The sequence below is a fragment of the Bos indicus x Bos taurus genome, chromosome 10 (assembly GCF_003369695.1).
Source record: "Bos indicus x Bos taurus breed Angus x Brahman F1 hybrid chromosome 10, Bos_hybrid_MaternalHap_v2.0, whole genome shotgun sequence".
Taxonomy (NCBI): Eukaryota; Metazoa; Chordata; class Mammalia; order Artiodactyla; family Bovidae; genus Bos; species Bos indicus x Bos taurus.
Genome location: NC_040085.1, coordinates 52346952 through 52366176, shown reverse-complemented (window position 1 = coordinate 52366176; position 19225 = coordinate 52346952). Strand labels below are relative to the sequence as shown.

General features: G+C 38.2%; 1 protein-coding gene across 2 annotated transcripts in view; it reads left to right on the top strand.

Annotated features, from left to right (window-relative positions):
- TMOD3 (tropomodulin 3) overlaps positions 1-19225 on the top strand; it is an 87241-nt gene that overhangs the window by 35506 nt on the left and 32510 nt on the right. The window contains exons 2-4 of one of the 2 annotated variants that reach the window (XM_027554004.1): positions 3695-3777; positions 4627-4822; positions 9932-10088. In XM_027554004.1, the coding sequence (XP_027409805.1) occupies positions 4697-4822; positions 9932-10088 (283 nt within the window). In that variant the 5' untranslated portion in view covers positions 3695-3777; positions 4627-4696. The remainder of the gene's footprint in view (positions 1-3694; positions 3778-4626; positions 4823-9931; positions 10089-19225) is intronic. The other variant, XM_027554003.1, reaches the window with a different exon arrangement.

Sequence of the window (19225 nt, the reverse complement as noted above, 5' to 3'; positions counted from 1 at the left end):
TACAAATACCCCACGTCTGATAATACCAGTAGTTAGCAAGGATGAACAACATGAATTGTCATGCACTGAATCTTCCAGGAATCTAAATTGATACAACCACTTTGAAAGTAGTTTAACATTACCTAGTAAAGTTGGTAATACCATACCCTTGTCCCAGCAATTCCATTCCTAGCTTTGGACAACTTGGAGAAACTCTTGCACGTGTATACCAAGTAAATAGGCAACAAGCAGCCTATTTCACAGCAGAAAAATAGAGCAGGAAAGACTGCAGGTCTTCAGATGTCCATTTATACATTGGAATATTATATAGAAATGAAAAGGAAAGAATTTCAGCTCTAAATATGAACGCAAAGCAATGTTGAGTATAAAAAGCAAGTCATACTTGTGGACACGGTGTGGGGAGGGAGAGTGAGATGAATAAAGCAAGCATCAACATATACCCACTATCAGGTGCAGGATGGTAGCTAGTGAGAAGTTGCTTGTAGCACAGGGAGCCCAGTCTTGCGCTCTGTGATGACCTGGAGGGATGGGATGTGGGAGGGGAGGGAGGGAATGTTTGTATAATTATGGATGATTTGCATTGTTGTATGGCAGAAACCAACACAGCATTGTAAGAAATTTTTAAAATTAAATAAATATATCAGGAAAAAGAGAAGATACATAATGTACAAGTCCACATGTGTGTATGTACCAAAAATAGCAAAACTAAAACAGTTTAAAGATATGTACATTTGAGGTAAAACTGTAAAGAAAGTAAGAGAATGATTAATTAAAAATTCAATACTTCTTCTGGCTACTACTTCTAGAGGAAGGGATGGAAAGGGGAACATGAGAGTACTAGTAATGTTCTCTTTCTGAGGCTGGGTTGTATGTTCTCATGGTGTTCATTTTGTTAATCTTTAAGCAATACTATTCAGTGCTTTGTGTGACAGATTTACTTTGGGATAAGGAGCCACTCTTGGAGTAATCTGTTCAGTCACTTTAAGGGATGTCATGTTCCAAACCTATAGATCCTGAGTGGCATGTAACATTGCCTTTGCTCCTAATGCCTCATTCCTATCATATTGCCCGCTACGGTACCTTATTAGTAAGACTGAAATGGAGCAGGACCCTATGGATATTGTCCTTCGTGTCCTCTACCTGCTTTTTTTCTGTGGAAACTATTTAGCTAAAGAATAAGTTTAATCAGAGAAGTGCGAACATGAAGAAACAAAGGAAAACAGTCAAAGGAGGCCAAATAACACTAGTTTAGCCATTAAGCAAAGTCAGGGACTTTCAGTTCCTCCTCAAGGGCTGTATGTATGTGTTAGTCACTCAATTATGTCTGACTCTTTACTACCCCATGGACTGTAGCCCACCAGGCTCTTCTGTCCCTGGAATTCTCCAGGTAGGAATACTGGAGTGGGTAGCCATTCCCTTCTCCAGGGATCTTCCTGAACTAGAGATTGAACCCAGGTCTCCTGCACTGCAGGCAGATTCTTTACTGTAAGCTACAATAAATTCCAGAAACAGAGGGGCCTGGCAAGCTAGAGTCCATGGGGTTGCAAAGGGTCAGACATGACTGACACATACACAAGGGTTGTAGATAATGTTTTGAGCCATGTCCTGTGAGCTGTAATAGATACTGAAACCCCCACCAGTGGAGAAGTTAGTTACATGATGACCAGATTGTAGCCAAGACTTAAGTTGACACAATTCCAAGAGCTGGCCTTAAGAAATGGAAACCAACCAACCCTGGAACTAAAGATTAACTGTACTTAAAACATATCAAGATGATGCTGATCAGACCACCAATGACCAATTTCAGATGCCTGTCAGAGGTGACTGTGCTGTTTCTGTATGTAGCCCCCTCCCTTGGCCTATAAAAGCTCTAGCCCACTGATTGTTGGCCGGGAGAGTGGGGGTTGGCCTTTGGACAACCCCCCACCCTCAGCTTCTGGCATCCAAAATAAAGCAAAGTGTCCTTTTCACCAACCTTGCCTCTTGATTGGCTTTTAAGCAGTGAGCAGCTGAACCCCACTTTTGCAGGATGACCGTTTATGGCCCAAGCTGGAACACTTGAGAGTAAGGTGAGGGGATGCTCAAAATAATTAATACTTATTTCTTTGAAGTATTTATTAAGCACAGTGTTGGCTTTATTGTATGCTATAAACCTCATGGCAAACAGATGGGGAAATGATCGACAGTGAGAGACTTTTATTTTTTGGGGCTACAAAATCACTGCAAATGGTGACTGCAGCCATGAAATTAAAAGATGCTTGCTCCTTGGAAGAAAAGCTATGACCAACCTAGACACAATATTCAAAAGCAGAGACACTACTTTGCCAGTCAAAGCTATGGTTTTTCCAGTAGTCATGTGTGGATGTGAGAGTTGGACTATAAAGAAAGCTGAGTGTCAAAGAATTGATGCTTTTGAACTCTGGTGTTAGAGAAGACTCTTGAGAGTCCTTTGGACTGCAAGGAGATTCAACCAGTCCATCCTAAAGGAAATTAGTCCTGAATATTTATTGGAAGGACTGATGCTGAAGCTGAAACTCCAGTGCTTTGGCCACCTGATGTGAAGAACTGACTCATTTGAAAAGACCGTGATGCTGGGAAAGATTGAAGGCAGGAGGAGAAGGGGAGGACAGAGGATGAGATGGTTGGATGGCATCACCGATGAACATGAGTTTGAGTAAACTCTGGGAGTTGGTGATGGACAGGGAGGTGTGGCGTGCTACAGTCCATGGGGTCACAAAGAGTCAGATATGACTGAGTAACTGAACTGAACTGATAAACCTCAAAAATATGTTAAACTACATTAAAGACTTTTTGAATTGATTGTTCAAACATTAAAAAATAGTGAAAGCTGGTTACTCTTAGTACATATTCATGTACTTATCAGTTTCTTACCCTTATCTGTCTCGAATACCATATCACTGATACTTTAATGAAGGAAGTATTTTTTCAAAATGTTTTCTATTTTTTCCTCTGTAGTTACCTGCCACCTTCTTTAAAATTGCATTTTATGGTTAATATATTTGAAAGTGCTAATACCTTCTATTGAATAGTCTCCACAAACTTTATTGTTTTTAGTTGAGAAGATACACTCCCTGGATGCTTGGTAAGCATGTATTCTTAAAGTTGAAAGTACAGAGGAGGTTTACCAAGCTTAGTAATGACAATAATGATAATAATTATGTGTTCAAAAAAGCGAAAAATAATCCAGGGTTGATGCTAAACCAGATGAGGTGCCAGCAGAACAGGTGTAAGCCAGACCCATCTAGGGCTGTTATACAAAATGCCTCTAATTTAACATCTGTGTAAGTACAGCTCCATTTATTTGCTTGTTATTGGACCCAGATGTTTGCTAGCTGACAGACCCCTGTAGTGAACCTTCCTTTCTTCGTAGGAGATGAAAACACATAAAAGGATCCATAAAGTGTTGCTAGTTTGAGGAGGAAAATATATTAGTAAAAATATTAAGTTAGGAGAAATTGGGAGAAGGGAGTAGAAAGTGTATCTCAACTTTAAAGTACTGGGCGTTTTACAGCCGAAAAATTTAGCCACATCGCTAAATCTCAGGATTATTTCTTAATCACACAGAAACATTTGTGAGAAAAATGATCCACATATGTAGCTAGAATTTATAGAAATACTTCATTTTTATTTCATACTTTTTGTGATTCTTATTTTAAGTATTTTTTTCCTGTAGTACAGTCCTGCTGTATCTGGAAAGATGCTGCTTTTTGAGTCACTTCAGAGCTGTTTGGGAGGGATGGACATGGCGAGGAAATGGTGAGATCCTTTCCTATCACCAGACCCACCTGACCAATCTTTCCGGTCAGTGGATGACATATTGCAGCATAGTATTGAGTTTTTTTCTAAAGCATTTTTCAGAATGCTATGTCATTTTTTTTTTTAACTTTAAAGATGCCTTTTCCTAATAATGTTAGTATGTATTGTTTAGAATATATATAATATTTCATATTTAAAAAATAATCAGTACACTTTCTTCAGAATTTTATTTCAACTTGGAATCTAGATTACTTTGCCAAATAAATGTATTATTTTCATAATGCAGCAAAATATAAATTAGAAGGAAAAAATGCCTTATCAAAAATATTTTTAAAATGCACCTTCTCATTTTTTTTCCAATGGCCACTTCTCCTGTGGAAAGTATATTAATATCCCCTCTACATTGAGTCAGAAAATAATGTTCTTCTAAGCAGTTTATAGCAAAACAAGCATACCTCAAACATACTGTGCTTAAACAAAGTACTCTGGTAGCATTCATTTGAAAACCATTGATGGAAAAAATTATATTTTGATACATAAATTCTTCCCCCCTAAAACTCAGTTATCAGGAAATCTAAGTACTATCAAGAAGCTGTTTTAATGGATTTGAATTTTATTTGCTCCTTCACCTCTTTCTTCCTAGTTGTGGCTTTCTCTTTTCAGTTGGTTGCTTTTTGTCAACAAAAGACAAAAGGTAAAGGCATTTAATGATTGATAGAGGAGGGTAGTGCGTGATATATGGTCAAAGAATTTACCATACATGGAAATTACATTTCACTTAACCTAGAATAGATCGAAGTAAGGTGGACATGACATAACATTTTAAATGTTTTTGTTTTCTCTCTATAGTTTTGAGGGAAAAAATCACTTCTCAGTGTACTGGATAGCAAAAATTAAGTGACTTCCTCTACTGCAAACCATGGCACTGTCGTTCCGGAAGGACTTAGAAAAATACAAGGATCTGGATGAAGACGAACTCCTTGGAAATCTGTCAGAAGTAGAACTGAAACAACTGGAAACTGTTCTGGATGATCTTGACCCTGAGGTAGGTGCTAGGTCATAAAGAGAAATGAAATAATTTTTGAAACCCTTTGATACTAAGTAGCTGCCTTCGAGCACTTATCTTTTTCATGGCTTTTCCCTGACACTGCCCTCACTCCTCCTCTTTATCCAAATAAACTTTTGCCTCTTCAGTTCCCCCACTTTTGCCTTGTATCTCTAGTAACATAACTAGTCTAAGCATTTTTTCCAACGTTTTTATTTTCAAACATATCCTGAAATTTTCTCCCTTTTAAGAAATCTTTTCTCTCTGGGCAGGGAACAATGTTTTGGGTAAAATACAGCATATGCCAGCCTCTGTGCCTCTTCAGGGCTTCTATATCAGGATGGTTGTGGTGTAGAAAGTGTCTCTAGAAGGTTCTTCATGACCTTAAATCTAATGCTTACTTTTCTGAAAGATGCTGAACAAACTGGATCAAGGTTTCCAGTCATTGGTAGAATAGATCTAAGTAGACTGTGGGCAGTACTGCAATCCATGTAAAGCAGACCTGAATATATGTTTTGTTTTGCAAAATGGATGTTGTTTATCTTATACATTACTTAAGGCTAAGGTAGAGATCCTTGATCCTTGAATATTATTAATCCCTGATACGTTTCCGGGGGTAGCAGCAGTTGGGTGGGGGGTGAAGGTAAGTGGCAGTGAGGGGAGAACACTGAGTTTATGCCTCCCTAATCTGAAGGTAATGACTATTTGCTGGGCTTCTTTTCTTTACCATGTTTTATTATGCCAAGACATTGATTTTTAGTGCCTTTTACGGATTGTAGTAGAGTTTGTTTTATGAAAGTGTTCTTGTCACTACCACATGTTTATTTCCTGCTAGAATATTTTTTAAATTTTATTGAGCATTACACTCCTATTCTCAGCATTTCTTCAGCACTTGGTTAATGTGTCTGTACTACAGATCAAATCCCTTAACCATAATTGTTATTGTAAGGAAGATTTTTTAGTGCACCTAAGTCTGTAGGATAACTCAGAATAACAGTGCTCTTTTGCATGTCACAGCAGAATCTTCCCCAGGCATTTCAACCTGTCAGACCTATTTGAATCAAACAGTAGGAACATAAAGCTTTCATCTAGTCCAGAGTTTCTCAGCCTTGGCACTGTTGACATTTGGGGCTGGGTAATTCTTTGCTGTAGGCTGTCTGATGCATTATAGGATGTTTAGCAGCATCCTAGACCCCTGCTCACTACATACTAATAGCACACCCTCCTGTTTTAAAATGTACCTGGGATTTTGTTTTAATCAGGTCTGGTAAGATGACATGTAAGAATAACTTACTTGAAAGAAGAGTTTATTACTTACAGTTCCCAACAGCAGGAGGCACACCAAGCTGCGCAGGGCCGCCAGGGGAAGCAGGGGGTTGGCCAGGAGTCAGAAGGAATGAGGAGCAAGTATGGCCTAGAACTTGTATTGTGCTTTCCAAGGGAAAAAATAGGTGAGACAGAGTAAGCAAGTGTGGGCAAGGGTAGGATTGGGCAGTTTGAATAATTTCAGTGTCTCTGGGCTACAGGAGTGGCTTCTAGTTATCTGGTATCTGGTCCTGGGCCGATTTAGGGCAGAGCAAGTATTGGCTTTGTGTGTGAGAGGTAGAAGAGGTGGTTGGGGATGTAGTCTCTGGTTTCGTATGAAAGGCACACTGATGACAGACAGAGTTGTTTGCTATCCATAGGAACTGGTTAGCCCTGCGAGGGGCGTGCTTTCCAGGATTAGCAAGGCCCCCACAATGTCAAAGCATCCTAAAATACAGAAAATTTAAAATATGGTTAACATGCTTTCCTGCCAGTTGTGACGATCAAAAATATTTCCAGATCTTGCCAGTCGTCCCCTGGGGTACAAAAACACCCTTAGCTGAGAAAAATTGACCTAGCTCTTGTCCTCTGTTTCACAGATAGAAAACAAAAAGTTAGGTGACTTGCCTCAGTTTTACAATTGTGGAAAGACCTGAGACTAGATCCTTCACTACCTGATTGATGCCTGGTAGAGTCTGGTGGGCTTTCTGTTAAATGACAGTGAGTCCCCTTTAATTTGTGCCTTATGCTGTAGGTCTAAAAGCTGATGGCTTTTATTTTCTTATTTGGAAATCCATGGCCTGCTTCTTGTATGGAGAGACTTGAGTTCTAACTTTTGGATGTATTTTGTAAACTCCCCAATCCTAGTTGTGACTCCCTGGTACTATTAGTTGAGACTAGAAGAACAGTGATGTTTATTGACAGCTTGATGCAGTGTGAATATGATATTTCATTATAAATATTTTGGAGGGCTATTTTACTTTCCTTATGCTACATTCAGTTTACTCATTTGCTAACTTAAATGTTTTTTGAAACTTCTGTCTCCAAAAGACAGCCAATCAGTCTAGGCAAAAGCTGTTTTTTCAGTTCTAAACTGGGAATTAATTATTACAACAGCATTTCACTGTAAGGGAGAAGCATGTAATTTTAATGAGATTTTTATCTATTTATTAATAGATAAAATATATTTTTATCTGTTAAGTAATTATGATCTATTAACTTACTCAATTAAAGTGTACTTCTAATAAAACTTAGCTTTTGGCCTCCAAAGCCAGATAGCTCTCATTTATTTTGTGGTCAAAAACTGTATTTAAGGAGCCAGGATTCCAGCTAATGTATCATTTAAAACCTGTATGTTTAATATGGGCTTAAATAGGCAGGTGGAACACTGCAACTCTATTGCTACCACCATGAAATAGCAGTATATGTATAAGGGTCTTATTGATAGTGAAGGGAAGTAGCTTGCATTAATTTGCCTTAATGAGCATTTTTCTTTAAAAATATCCTTGGGATTTCCCTAGTGAACTAGTGGTTAAGACTGCGCCTTCCAATGCAGGGAGTGAGAGTTTGACCCCTTGTCCAGTAGGTAAGATTCCACATGCTTTGAGGCCAAAAGAATCAGAATATAAAACAGAAGCAATGCTGTAACAAATTCAGTAAAGACTTTAAAATGGTCAACATCAAAACAATCTTTTTTAAAAAAGTATTCTCAAATCCTTATTCAGGGCCTACCTGATGGTCCAGTGGCTAGGACTCCATGCTCTCAATGCAAGGGGCGCAGGTTTGATCCCTGGTCAGGAAACCAGGTCCCACATGGGGCAGCTAAATATCCTGCATGCCACAACTAAAGATCCCATGTGCCGCAACGAAGGTCAGAGGTGCCGAGTGCTATAACTGGGACCTGGCACAGCCAAATGAATACATAAAATAAATGTATTTTTAAAGTCTTTATTCAATAACTATTGGAGGTGGGAAGCAACCTATATATCTCAGGTACTATGCTAGGCTTAGGGATGCAAGAGTGATCTAAACAAAAGCGTGGTCTTTGCCCTCATGAGACAGGCTGGTAGGAGTTGGGGGAGTTAGACATTAATCAAATAATCAAGCCTATAATAGCATATAATGGGAGGTCAGGAAAAGTTTTCCGTGGAGGGATGAAGCTGCATTCTGGAAAATGAAGAACAAAAAAGTATGGACAGAGCGTCCCAGGGAAGGAAGTACATGGCAGGTAAAAGGGAGGAGCAGGGCTGATGTAGCTAGAATGGAGAGGGTGTGTGAGGTGAGGCTGGGGTAACCTCTAGGGTCGGGGGATGGGGTGGAGTGAAGGTTGAAGAGTATTTGGCAACTGATCCAGGGAGACCAGTTGAGAGGCCTCTGTAATTTTCCATCCCAGCTTGGATCGTAGTATAGACCAGAGTAATTGTCTGGTCTACAATTAGAGGTGGAGGAAAGTTAGACAGGTCTTTAGGAAGTAAAAATGGCAGGATTGTTGGTTGAGAATGGTTTCCTCATGTGAAGCTCTTGCCTTGATTTCAAAGCCAGAGGGTAGACATCTTGTGTTTCTTTTTTTTTGTTCTTATAGACAGTTTTGTGTTGTAGAAACATTTTTGGTGCATGGTGAGGAACAGATCTCTTTTGTATTTCATCTTGAAAGATGAACTTTTGTGTAATACATGCAAAATTACATGAAGAAAACACAAAAGATGAATTTTATGAAAATTATTGTGGATTTCAGCAAATGGCCAGAGTTGAAATGCCATACCATATTTTTAGTTATACAATGAAAATTTGTTTTTATCATTATCCATATAAGATTACCCCAATGAAAAATGATCTTAAAACAGCCAGGAGATTCAACATCCTCACGAATATTGGGAGGTACTTCATAACAGAGTTGGCCCTTTTATGTGACTTTTTGTCTGCCTCCCGTTTTCAAAGCAAAGAATACTTAAGAACTGTGAGACAAGGTAATATCACCTCTTTGGTTTTTGACAAGCAAAAGGATGACCCTTTTGTCATTGTCTAGTCACTGCTTGTCATTCTTGGGCTTAGTGAAAATACAGAGTAGGACCTAAAAAAGAAAACTTTAGTCCATCGCCTCCCACCTCTCCCCCAACTGTCAGTTGCTCTGTGCACTCAAAAAGTCTGTACCCATGTGAAAACCTAGGGATATAACTCTGGCCATAAGAATCTCTGAGTGTCTTAGTGCACGAGTAGCCAATGACAGTGGTTGCTCCAAATACATCCTAGTTCCGATGTATACACACATACGTCCATATAGAAGTTGAACACGTTGCATTTAAACACAAACATGTAAATGTTAATTGCCTGATATCCTGTATAGATATACTGTATGTATACATAGTTTTCTTGTGAAAAAAATCTTTATGATGAAATAGACATTATGAAGGACTATGATGTATATAGTCATTTAGCATTCTTTTGCAATGAATGTTACAATATTTTCTGTATATACATATATGTTGAGCTGTTATTAAGCATCACAAACTATTTTTTGTTACTGTCCCAGGACAGTTAAAAAATAAAGGGTGTTTCCTGCTAGTAGAATACTCTCTGAAGAAGAGGTGCTATGCCTATTTAAATAATAGTATAAGTTAATTTTACCTAATTTTAAAAAACTTCATTTGGAATACTTTTATGTTGCTGCCCTCGAACCCTATGATGAAGTCTTTAATGCCTACATCTCATTCTAGTCTATAATTCTTTCTTAGATGGGTAACATCTGGATGCATACAGCATTAGCGTTCTTGCTGGTCATAATGGCTGATTCATTCTCTTTGGCAGAACGCCCTTCTGCCTGCAGGGTTCCGGCAGAAGAACCAGACATCAAAGTCTGCCACAGGGCCATTTGATCGAGAACACCTCCTTTCATATCTGGAGAAGGAAGCTTTGGAGCATAAGGACAGGGAAGACTATGTGCCCTACACTGGAGAAAAAAAAGGTAAGTACAAAACTTTGAAGCACAAAACATGATTCAGTAGCACTTGATTTTTTTTTCTTATAGGTAGAACTGAAGAAAATATTTTTAAAGCTGCATCATGGATAGCCTCAAAGATATAATACTGTTGACTTTAAAAATTATTAGGTAATTTGGGCATTTCTTTTACGTTCAATAACTTGGCCCATAAGTTCCTTGTTAATGATTTGTTAGTGAGGTTTTATTACATAGTGATTTTTAGTTCTCTGAGGAACTCTTTAGTTCTCAACTGTAACAGATACTAAAAGTTAACTGAGGTAAAATTTTAAATGGAATACTACATTACAAAATGCAGTGATGTCAAAGTGCCACTCAACCCTAACTCTTAAGTTTAAAGTGGAATGCCATTAAAAAAAATTCAGGTCATATTTTCAAAGACTCTTTTTAAGACCCTACAGCCTTCTTTATTAATTCAATGATTCATAACCATTATAATTTTAATTATCAATGCTTCATAATTATTACTTTGGGAAATTCTTCGAGAACAGGTCCTTCCCACTAAAGATTTTGACCTTAGCTGGCCTCAGTGGAGAACGAGTACAGCTATTTTTTTTAAAGCTCTCTATATAATAATATTTCAGAGAAGGCAATGGCACCCCACTCCAGTACTTTTGCCTAGAAAATCCCATGGACGGAGGAGCCTGGTAGGCTGCAGTCCATGGGGTCACTAAGAGTCAGACAGGACTCAGCGACTTCACTTTCACTTTTCACTTTCATGCATTGGAGAAGGAAATGGCAACCCACTCCAATGTTCTTGCCTGGAGAATCCCAGGGACGGGGGAGCCTCATGGGCTGCTGTCTATGGGGTCTCACAGAGTCGGACACAACTGAAGCGACTTAGCAGCAGTAGCAGCAGCATATAATAATATTTAACATGAAATAGGTTAAGTTTCTCAGCTTTCAATACAGGTTGGCCCGAGAAGCCAGATTCTGCTTGCTTTCTGTTGAGAATACTGTGCATGGAGCACTGGGGAATGGTGGCAGCAGTAGAGCTGATCTTCAATTCTTCCAGGCACTGCTTTGACATCTGAATCCTTCATAGACCAGGCAGGGAGAATGGTTAGAGCATGGTGCTTTCTCCTAGGGAGGCTTTAGCTTTTTATTCAGGAAGGAAGCCATTCTCAAGAATATGGCCACAGCCCTGTCACAGGGTTACCCCTTAGCTACAGGCAAAGGGAGAAAATTCATTTTAGCATTTTCATCTCTGTAATAGACAAAGGTTGTGGATGGCTTTTGAATCAGTATTCACAAAGTCTGCATCAGGCCTTTTCAAAATTACCTATTATCCCCAACTCCTTTGCTCTTTTTATCAACCCCATATCCCCCTCATCTCTAGTTGAGAATCAGTGCCTTACTTAGATACTTATATTTGTCAGTGTTCTACAGAGAAAGAAAACCAAAAGGGTGTGTGTGTCTGTGTGTAGAGACAGATTTATTTATTCATTTGTTCATTCATTCCTTTTTGTAAAAATTGAGGTATAGTTGATATATGAAATAGAAGTTTCAGGTATATAACACAGTGATTCACATTTTTAAGGGTGATACTTCATTTGGTTATTAAAAGTGATTCACATTTTTAAAGGTGATACTTCATTTGGTTATTAAAAATATTAGCTATATTCCCTGTGCTGTATAATGTATCCTTGTAGCCTGTTTATTTTATACATAATGTGTGTGTCTGTGTGTTCATTTGTGTCTACCTCTTTGCAACCCCATGGACTGTAGCACACCAGGCTTCTCTGTCTATGAAATTTTTCAGGCAAGAATACTGGAATGGGTTGCCATTTCCTACTCCAGGGGATCTTCCTGACCCAGGAATCAAACCCACATCTCTTGAGTCTCCTGCACTGGCAGGCAGATGCTTGACCACTGAGCCACCTGGGAAGCCCACACATAGTAGTTATGCCTGTTAATACCCTGTCCCTATTTTTCCCCTCCCCCTGTCTTCCCCTGCTGGTAACCACTAGTTTGTCTTCTGTATCTGTGAGTCTGCTGCTTTTTTGTTATATTCACTAGTATATTCTCTGTTTTTTAGATTCTACATGTAAGTGATAACATATAGTATTTGTCTTTGTCTGACTTACTTCACTAAGCATAATACCATCTGAGTTTATCTGTTTTGTTTCAGATGGCAAGATTTCATTTTTTTTTTTATAGCTGAGTAGTATTCCATTGTGCATACATACCACAACTTCTTTAATCTGTTCATTTGCTGATGAACACTTAGGTTGCTCCCATGTCTTGGCTGTTGTGTTATAAATAATGCTGCTGTGAATACTGAGTGCATGTGTCTTTTTGGATTAGCATTTTTATTTTTTTCAGATATATACCCAGGAGTGGAATTGCTGGATCATATGGTAGTTCTGTTTGCAGTTTTTTGAGGAACCTCCATACTGTTCCACAGTGGCTACCCCAATTTACATTCTCACCAAGGGTTCCCTTTTCTCTACATCCTTACCAACTTTTGTTATTTGTATTCTTTTTGATGATAGTCATTCTGACAGGTGTGGTGTGATATCTCATTATGATTTTAATTTGCATTTCTCTGATGATTAATGATGTTGACATGTGCCTGTTGGCCATATGTTTGTCTTCTTTGGGAAAATGTCTCTTTAGGCCTTTTGTGCATTTTTAATTTTTTTTTTTTTTGATGTGTTTTATGAGCTATTTATGTATTTTGGGTAGTAACTCTTTATCAGTCATATCATTTGCAGATTTTTTTTCCCATTCAGTAGGTTGTCTTTTCATCTAGTTGGTGATTTCCTTTGCTGTGCAAAAAGCTTTCAAGTTTAATTACATCCTTTTGTTTATTTTTGCTTTTCCTTTGCCTTAGGGGACAGATCCAAAAAAGGACTGCTAGGATTTATATTAAAGAGTATTCTGTGTATGTTTTCTTCTGGGATTTTTATGGTTTCCAGTCAGACATTTAGGTCTTTAATCCATTTTGAGTTTATTTTTGTATATGGTGTTAGAGAATGTTGTAATTATATTATTTTACAAGTAACTGGCTAGTTTCCCCAGCACCACATATTGAAGAGACTGTCTTTTCTCTGTTGCATGTTCTTGCCTCTTTTATCATAGAAGATTTGACCATAAGTGCATGGGTTTATTTATGGGCTCTCTATTCTTTTCATTTGATCTATGTTTCTCTTTTTGTGCCAACACCATGCTGTTTTGATACCTGTGGCTTTGTAGTATAGTCTGAAGTCAAGGGAGCCTGATTCCTCCAGCTTCATTTTTATTTCTCAAGATTGTTTTAGCTATTAGGGGGTCTTTTGTGTTTCCATATAAATTTTAAAATTATTTGTTGTAATTCTGTAAAAAAGAAAAAATGCCTTTGATACTTTGATAGGGATTACATTGAATCTGTAGATAGCCTTGGGGAGTATGATCATTTTAACAATATTAATTATTTGAATTCATGAACATAGTATGTCTTTCCATCTGTTTGTGTTGTCTTCAGTATCTTTCCTCATTGTCTTAAAGTTTTCTGAGTACAGGTCTTTTACCTCCTTAGGCAGGTTTGTTCCTAAGTATTTTATTCTTTGATGCAGTTGTATAATAGGTTGTTTCCTCAGTGAAAATAGATTTATTATAAGGAATTGGCTCATGTGATTATGGAGGCTTAGTAAGTCTAAAATCTGCCAAATAGGCTGGCAGGCTGGAGACCCAGGGAAGAGTTACAGTTGTAGCCCAAAGGCAGTCTTCTGTCAAAATTCCTTCTTGCTCTCAGCGAAGATCAGCCTTTGTTCTGTTAAGGCCATCGACTGATAGTAAGACCCACCACATTATTGCTTCCTCAAAGACTACTGGTTTCAATGTTAATCTCATCCAAAAAATGCTTTCACAGAAACTAATAGAATAATATTTGACCAAATAGCTGGGCACCATGCTCAGCCAAATTGGCGTATAAAATTAACCGTCACACTGCTGTAATGCTGGGTATGTCATGTTCGTCAGGTGTTTGGGGGCCAGAAAAGGCACTGAAAACCAATGCCTAGTTTTGAAGTATGGAAAATCACAAAGACAGAAAAAGCATCAATTTCTTTGCATTTGTCAAAGAAAAGACTGCTGGCTATATTTTCATATGTACAGCCATACTTGTAACACTATTTAAAGCTTCAGTCCTGTTTATATAGAGGAACATAATTTTATAAGACTGCTTTTTACAATTATGTGCATTTCATATGGACTCAGGGTGTTAATGAGGAAGAACGGATGTAAGAACAAAAGGAGAGATGTAAGAAAGATATGGTGGGAAAAATATAGAATTTGAGGACAAGAAGAGAAAAGAAGAGATGTGAAAGAGCTGCATTTGTCCTCAGCTGACCCAGGAAGCTCCCCAGTATGCTCTTGTGTTATCATCTCCAGTTATCTCGAAAAAGATCTTGGAGGGTTAGAGGAGATAGGAAAGAAGGCAGAGAATTGTGGAAAATAAGAAAATATCAAAAGGGAGAAATGATAGAGGTGGGGAATATGGTGATGATAGAAAAAAAATATTATATCCTTAACTATAATAGTTTTTGTTTCCTTTTATATAATCTTTTTTCTTATTTTTTACTTTGCATTGTAAATGGGTATGAAATAAATGGAACTGGCTGAATTAAAAAGTAATTTTGCATTCACAATTAGTGGTTTTCATTTTATAATACATTCAGTATTTTTACTGCCTCTTTCACCATATATGTCTGTTCAGTACTGTTTATAGGCAGCTATGATGCAGTGATTAGCACCACATCATTTTAAAAAATCAAGTTTTTATTGAAGTGTAACATAGTTACAGAATATGCCCAAATAAGGAGGATACAAATCAATGAACTATATAGTGAGCACACTCATGTAATCACCGCCAGGTCAAGACATCAGCACCTCCAGAAAGTCCCTTCATGCTTCCTCCCAGTCACTTGTCTTTCTTCTTCCCAAAGGTAACCACCGTCATAACTTTTAATACAGTCATTAGTTCTGCTTATTTTGACATTTGTGTAGATGGACTCATATAACCTGCATATCTGCTCTGCCTACTTCATATAGTTTTTGAGAGGATCAAATTTGTTCATGAATATAGTGAAAAATCAGTGTTAAAAATCTTTTATAGTGTAATCATTGTACAGGGTCATAAGGTGTTGTTACCAAATAAGAGATTTCCATTCTCTGTCATGGAGGAGTGGTTCAGAACCACAAACATAAGTGTCTGTGTGTATGTTTTTAAAGATTTATTGATTTATTTTATATTTTGACTGTGGTGGATCTTCATTGCTGATGCAGGCTTTCTCTGATTGCAGCAAATGGGGGCTCCTCTCTAGGTGAGGTGAGTGGACTTCTCATTGCAGTGACTTCTTTTGTTGCAGAGCATAAGCTCTGAGTCACGTGGGCTCAGTAGTTGTCTCTTATGGGCTCTAGAGCTTGGGCTCAGTGGTTTTGAGTGCATGGGCTTAATTGCTCCACAGTATGTGGGATCTTGCCACACCAGGAATCGAACTGGTGTCCCATGCATTGTAAGGTGGATTCTTAACCATTGGACCCAGGGAATGGGTCCAGGGAAACCCAAAGATAAGCTTTTGAGTTTCAACACTCTATCTGATGGAAGAAAACACTACCACCCACACTTGATGGAGCCAAGCCTTAAAAATCATGTTACAAGTGTCTTAGACCTAACAAAGGACAAGTTTATCTTCATCAGTTGGGGAACTTTGGTTACAGAGCTCTGTTTTGAAATACAGCTAAAAGATGGCTCTAGGCTTTTTAAAGCCACTCTGGATCTCATCCTTAAGTTAGTTGGCCTTGGTTATCCATAGTCACTAATCTGCCTTCCTTTCTTTGGGTCTCATCCCCAAGATCTTGATCACATTCAGAATAAATTATCTACATCGCGTTAGCATACCTTCCAATCAAGCTAACTGTGAATCCCCTCCTTAGCTCTGAAAATTCAGAAGTTTGTTTTTTTAAGCTGCCTCTCCAGTGACTTGTTACCTGAACACCTGGGTTGAGTCGCAGGTTTCTTAATGCCTTATTTCACAGGAGATAGACTTTCAGATGAAGGATGTCTCCCTAGACAGAAGAGGTTCTCCTGGTTCTTCTTAAAACAATTTTGCAAACCTATTAAGAAATAAAAAACATTACTTTTTTGCTGTGCTCAGACTAGATAAGAATCCATAAAATGTGCCATTAGTCTCTAAATCATTTTTCTTACTAAGATGACTGGTCTCAAGAGTTCAGTCCCCACTGGCAGAATTAGCTTTCTGTGCCAGGGAATGTTATAGCAATTCACTCAGTTTCTTGAGCTCCTTCCAGCTCTTTCTAAAATCTCATAGGACCTTTCATTGTAAATTATTTTAAAAGATCAATCAGGTGACTCACTTCTTTTTTAAAGAAAAAAATTGGAAACTGCTGAAAGGAAAAGTTATCCAACTACTTTCTCATATTCTGGGACTAGATGATGATTAATTACACTTGTTACTTTTTCACTTAAAGGCACACTGTCTTTCTGGAGCTAAAATTATACAGAACTAGTGTGACGAAAGGGAATCCCCATAAAATTGAAAATTAGACATTTCATGATTTTTCTTTTTGACCATGACCAAAAACTATATACTCATGCCAAATTTGTCTTTCTGGATCATCTCAAAATGCCTTGAAAAGACCTACAGAGTAAGAATACTTGAGGGTTGTTATGTAGAAATAAATTAGTAATTTCAATTTGTGATTTGTGAAATAATTGTACATTTTATGGAATTAAAAGCATAGGTCAAAATCTGAGAAGGAGGAGTTAATCCTAATTAGGTGAATTTTAAGGCTTATATCTTCAATGCATTTGAGGAATGTTTTGTCCTACACTAATAAATGTTCTGCTTTTAATAATTGTAGTTTTTTTGACAGCAAGAGGAAGGTATTAGTCAGCTAATAAGGCATAGCTGTCAAAAGATATGTTAAAGATTGTTTTTAAGTACATTGTTTACAGTAGAATCCACAATACACATCTATTAGGTCATCTAAATCTAACCATCTTGTGCTGATCCTGGAAAGCGAAGTCAAATGGGCCTTAGGAAGCAGCACTGCAAACAAAGCTAGTGAAGGTGATAGAATTCCAGTTGAGCTATTTCAAATCCTAAAAGATGATGCTGTGAAAGTGCTGCACTCAATATGCCAGCAAATTTGGAAAACTCAGCAGTGGCCACAGGACTGGAAAAGGTCAGTTTTCATTCCAGTCCCAAAGAAAGGAAATGCCAAAGAATGTTCAAACTACCACACAATTGCACTCATCTTACATGCTAGCAAAGTAATGCTCAAAATTCTCCAAGCTAGACTTCAACGGTACATGAACTGAGAATTTCCAGATTTCAAGCTGGATTCAGGAAAGGCAAAGGACCAGAAATCAAATTGCCAACATCTGCTGGAACATAGAAAAAGCAAGAGAGTTCCAAAAAAACATCTACTTCTGCTTTATTGACTTATGCCAAAGCCTTTGACTGTGTGAATCACAACAAACTGTGGAAAATTCTTCAAGAGATGGGAATACCAAACCACCTTACCCGCCTCCTGAGAAATCTGTATGCAGGTCAAGAAGCAACAGTTAGAATCAGACATGGAACAATGGACTGATTCCAAATTGGGAAAGGAGTATGTCGAGGCTGTATATTGTCACCCTGCTTATTTAACTTATATGCAGAGTACATCATGCAAAATGCCAGACGGATGAGGCACAAGCTGGAATTAAGATTCCTGGGGAAAATATCAATAACCTCAGATATGCAGATGACACCACCCTTATGGCAGAAAGTGAAGAACTAAAAAGCCTCTTGATGAAAGTGAAAGAGGAGAGTGAAAAAGTTGGCTTAAAACTCAACATTCAGAAAACTAAGATCATGGCATCTATTCCCACCACTTCATGGCAAATAGATGGGGAAACAGTGACAGCCTTTATTTTGGGGGGCTCCAAAATCACTGCAGATGGTGACTGCAGCCATGAAATTAAAAGATGCTTGCCCCCTGGAAGAAAAGCAACCTAGACAGCATATTGAAAAGCAGAGACATAACTTTGCCAACAAAGGTCCATCTAGTCAAGGCTATGGTTTTTCCAGTAGTCGTGTATGGATGTAAGAGTTGGACTATAAAGAAAGCTGAGCACTAAAGAATTGCTGCTTTTGAACTGTGGTGTTGGAGAAGACTCTTGAGTGTCCTTTGGACAGCAAGGAGATCCAACCAGTCCATCGTAAAGGAAATCAGTCCTGAATATTCATTGGAAGGTCTGATGCTGAAACTCCAATAGTTTGGCCACCTGATTGAGGAACTGACTCATTGGAAAACACCCTAATGCTGGGAGAGATTGGAGGCAGGAGGAGAAGGGGGTAACAGAGGATGAGATGGTTAGATGGTATCACCACCGACTCTATGGACATGAGTTTGAGCAAGCTCCAGGAGTTGGTGATGGACAGGGAAGCCTGACATGCTGCAGTCCATGGGATTGGACACTACTGAGTGACTGAACTGACTAAAATCTAACCAGCTCGAGGTAGGAATGGTCATGGTACCAAGTAATCTTGGTAAAGATTAATGAAAATATCTTTCTTATGAGCCTACTATGTTCAGGATATTGAGAAACTAAATATTTAAGAAAATTAAAACAGCGTAATTGTAATATAATTCTCCTTTTACTTGAAGGTACATGTTAAAATATTGGGAAGCTTTTTACCTCTTTCTCCTCGAAATGTCACAGAAGATGTAACTGAGGCATAGACTAAGGGCAAAGGAGAATATTCATCCAGCTCTTTCTCACTCTTGAGAATGTTGGAAACGCAGAGTTTTGACTGGTGATTATTTCTCATCTTCTTTTTATATACATTGAATATTCTGTCTCCAGGATAGATAAGGCTTAGAGCCTGGCCATGGATTTGACACTTAGAGGAATATTTGAACCCGGTTTTCAGTATTTCTTACTGACTCTCACTTCACTTTGCTTTGCTTGGAGTCTTCCTCCCCACTTCTGATATCACACTTCCCCCTTATCTAGCCTAGCCTAAGACTTTTTCCTCCTCATTTTCTCTTATTTCATAGACTGGAACCTACTGTACCTTGTACACTCACTCCAGTGCACCATCAAAGAA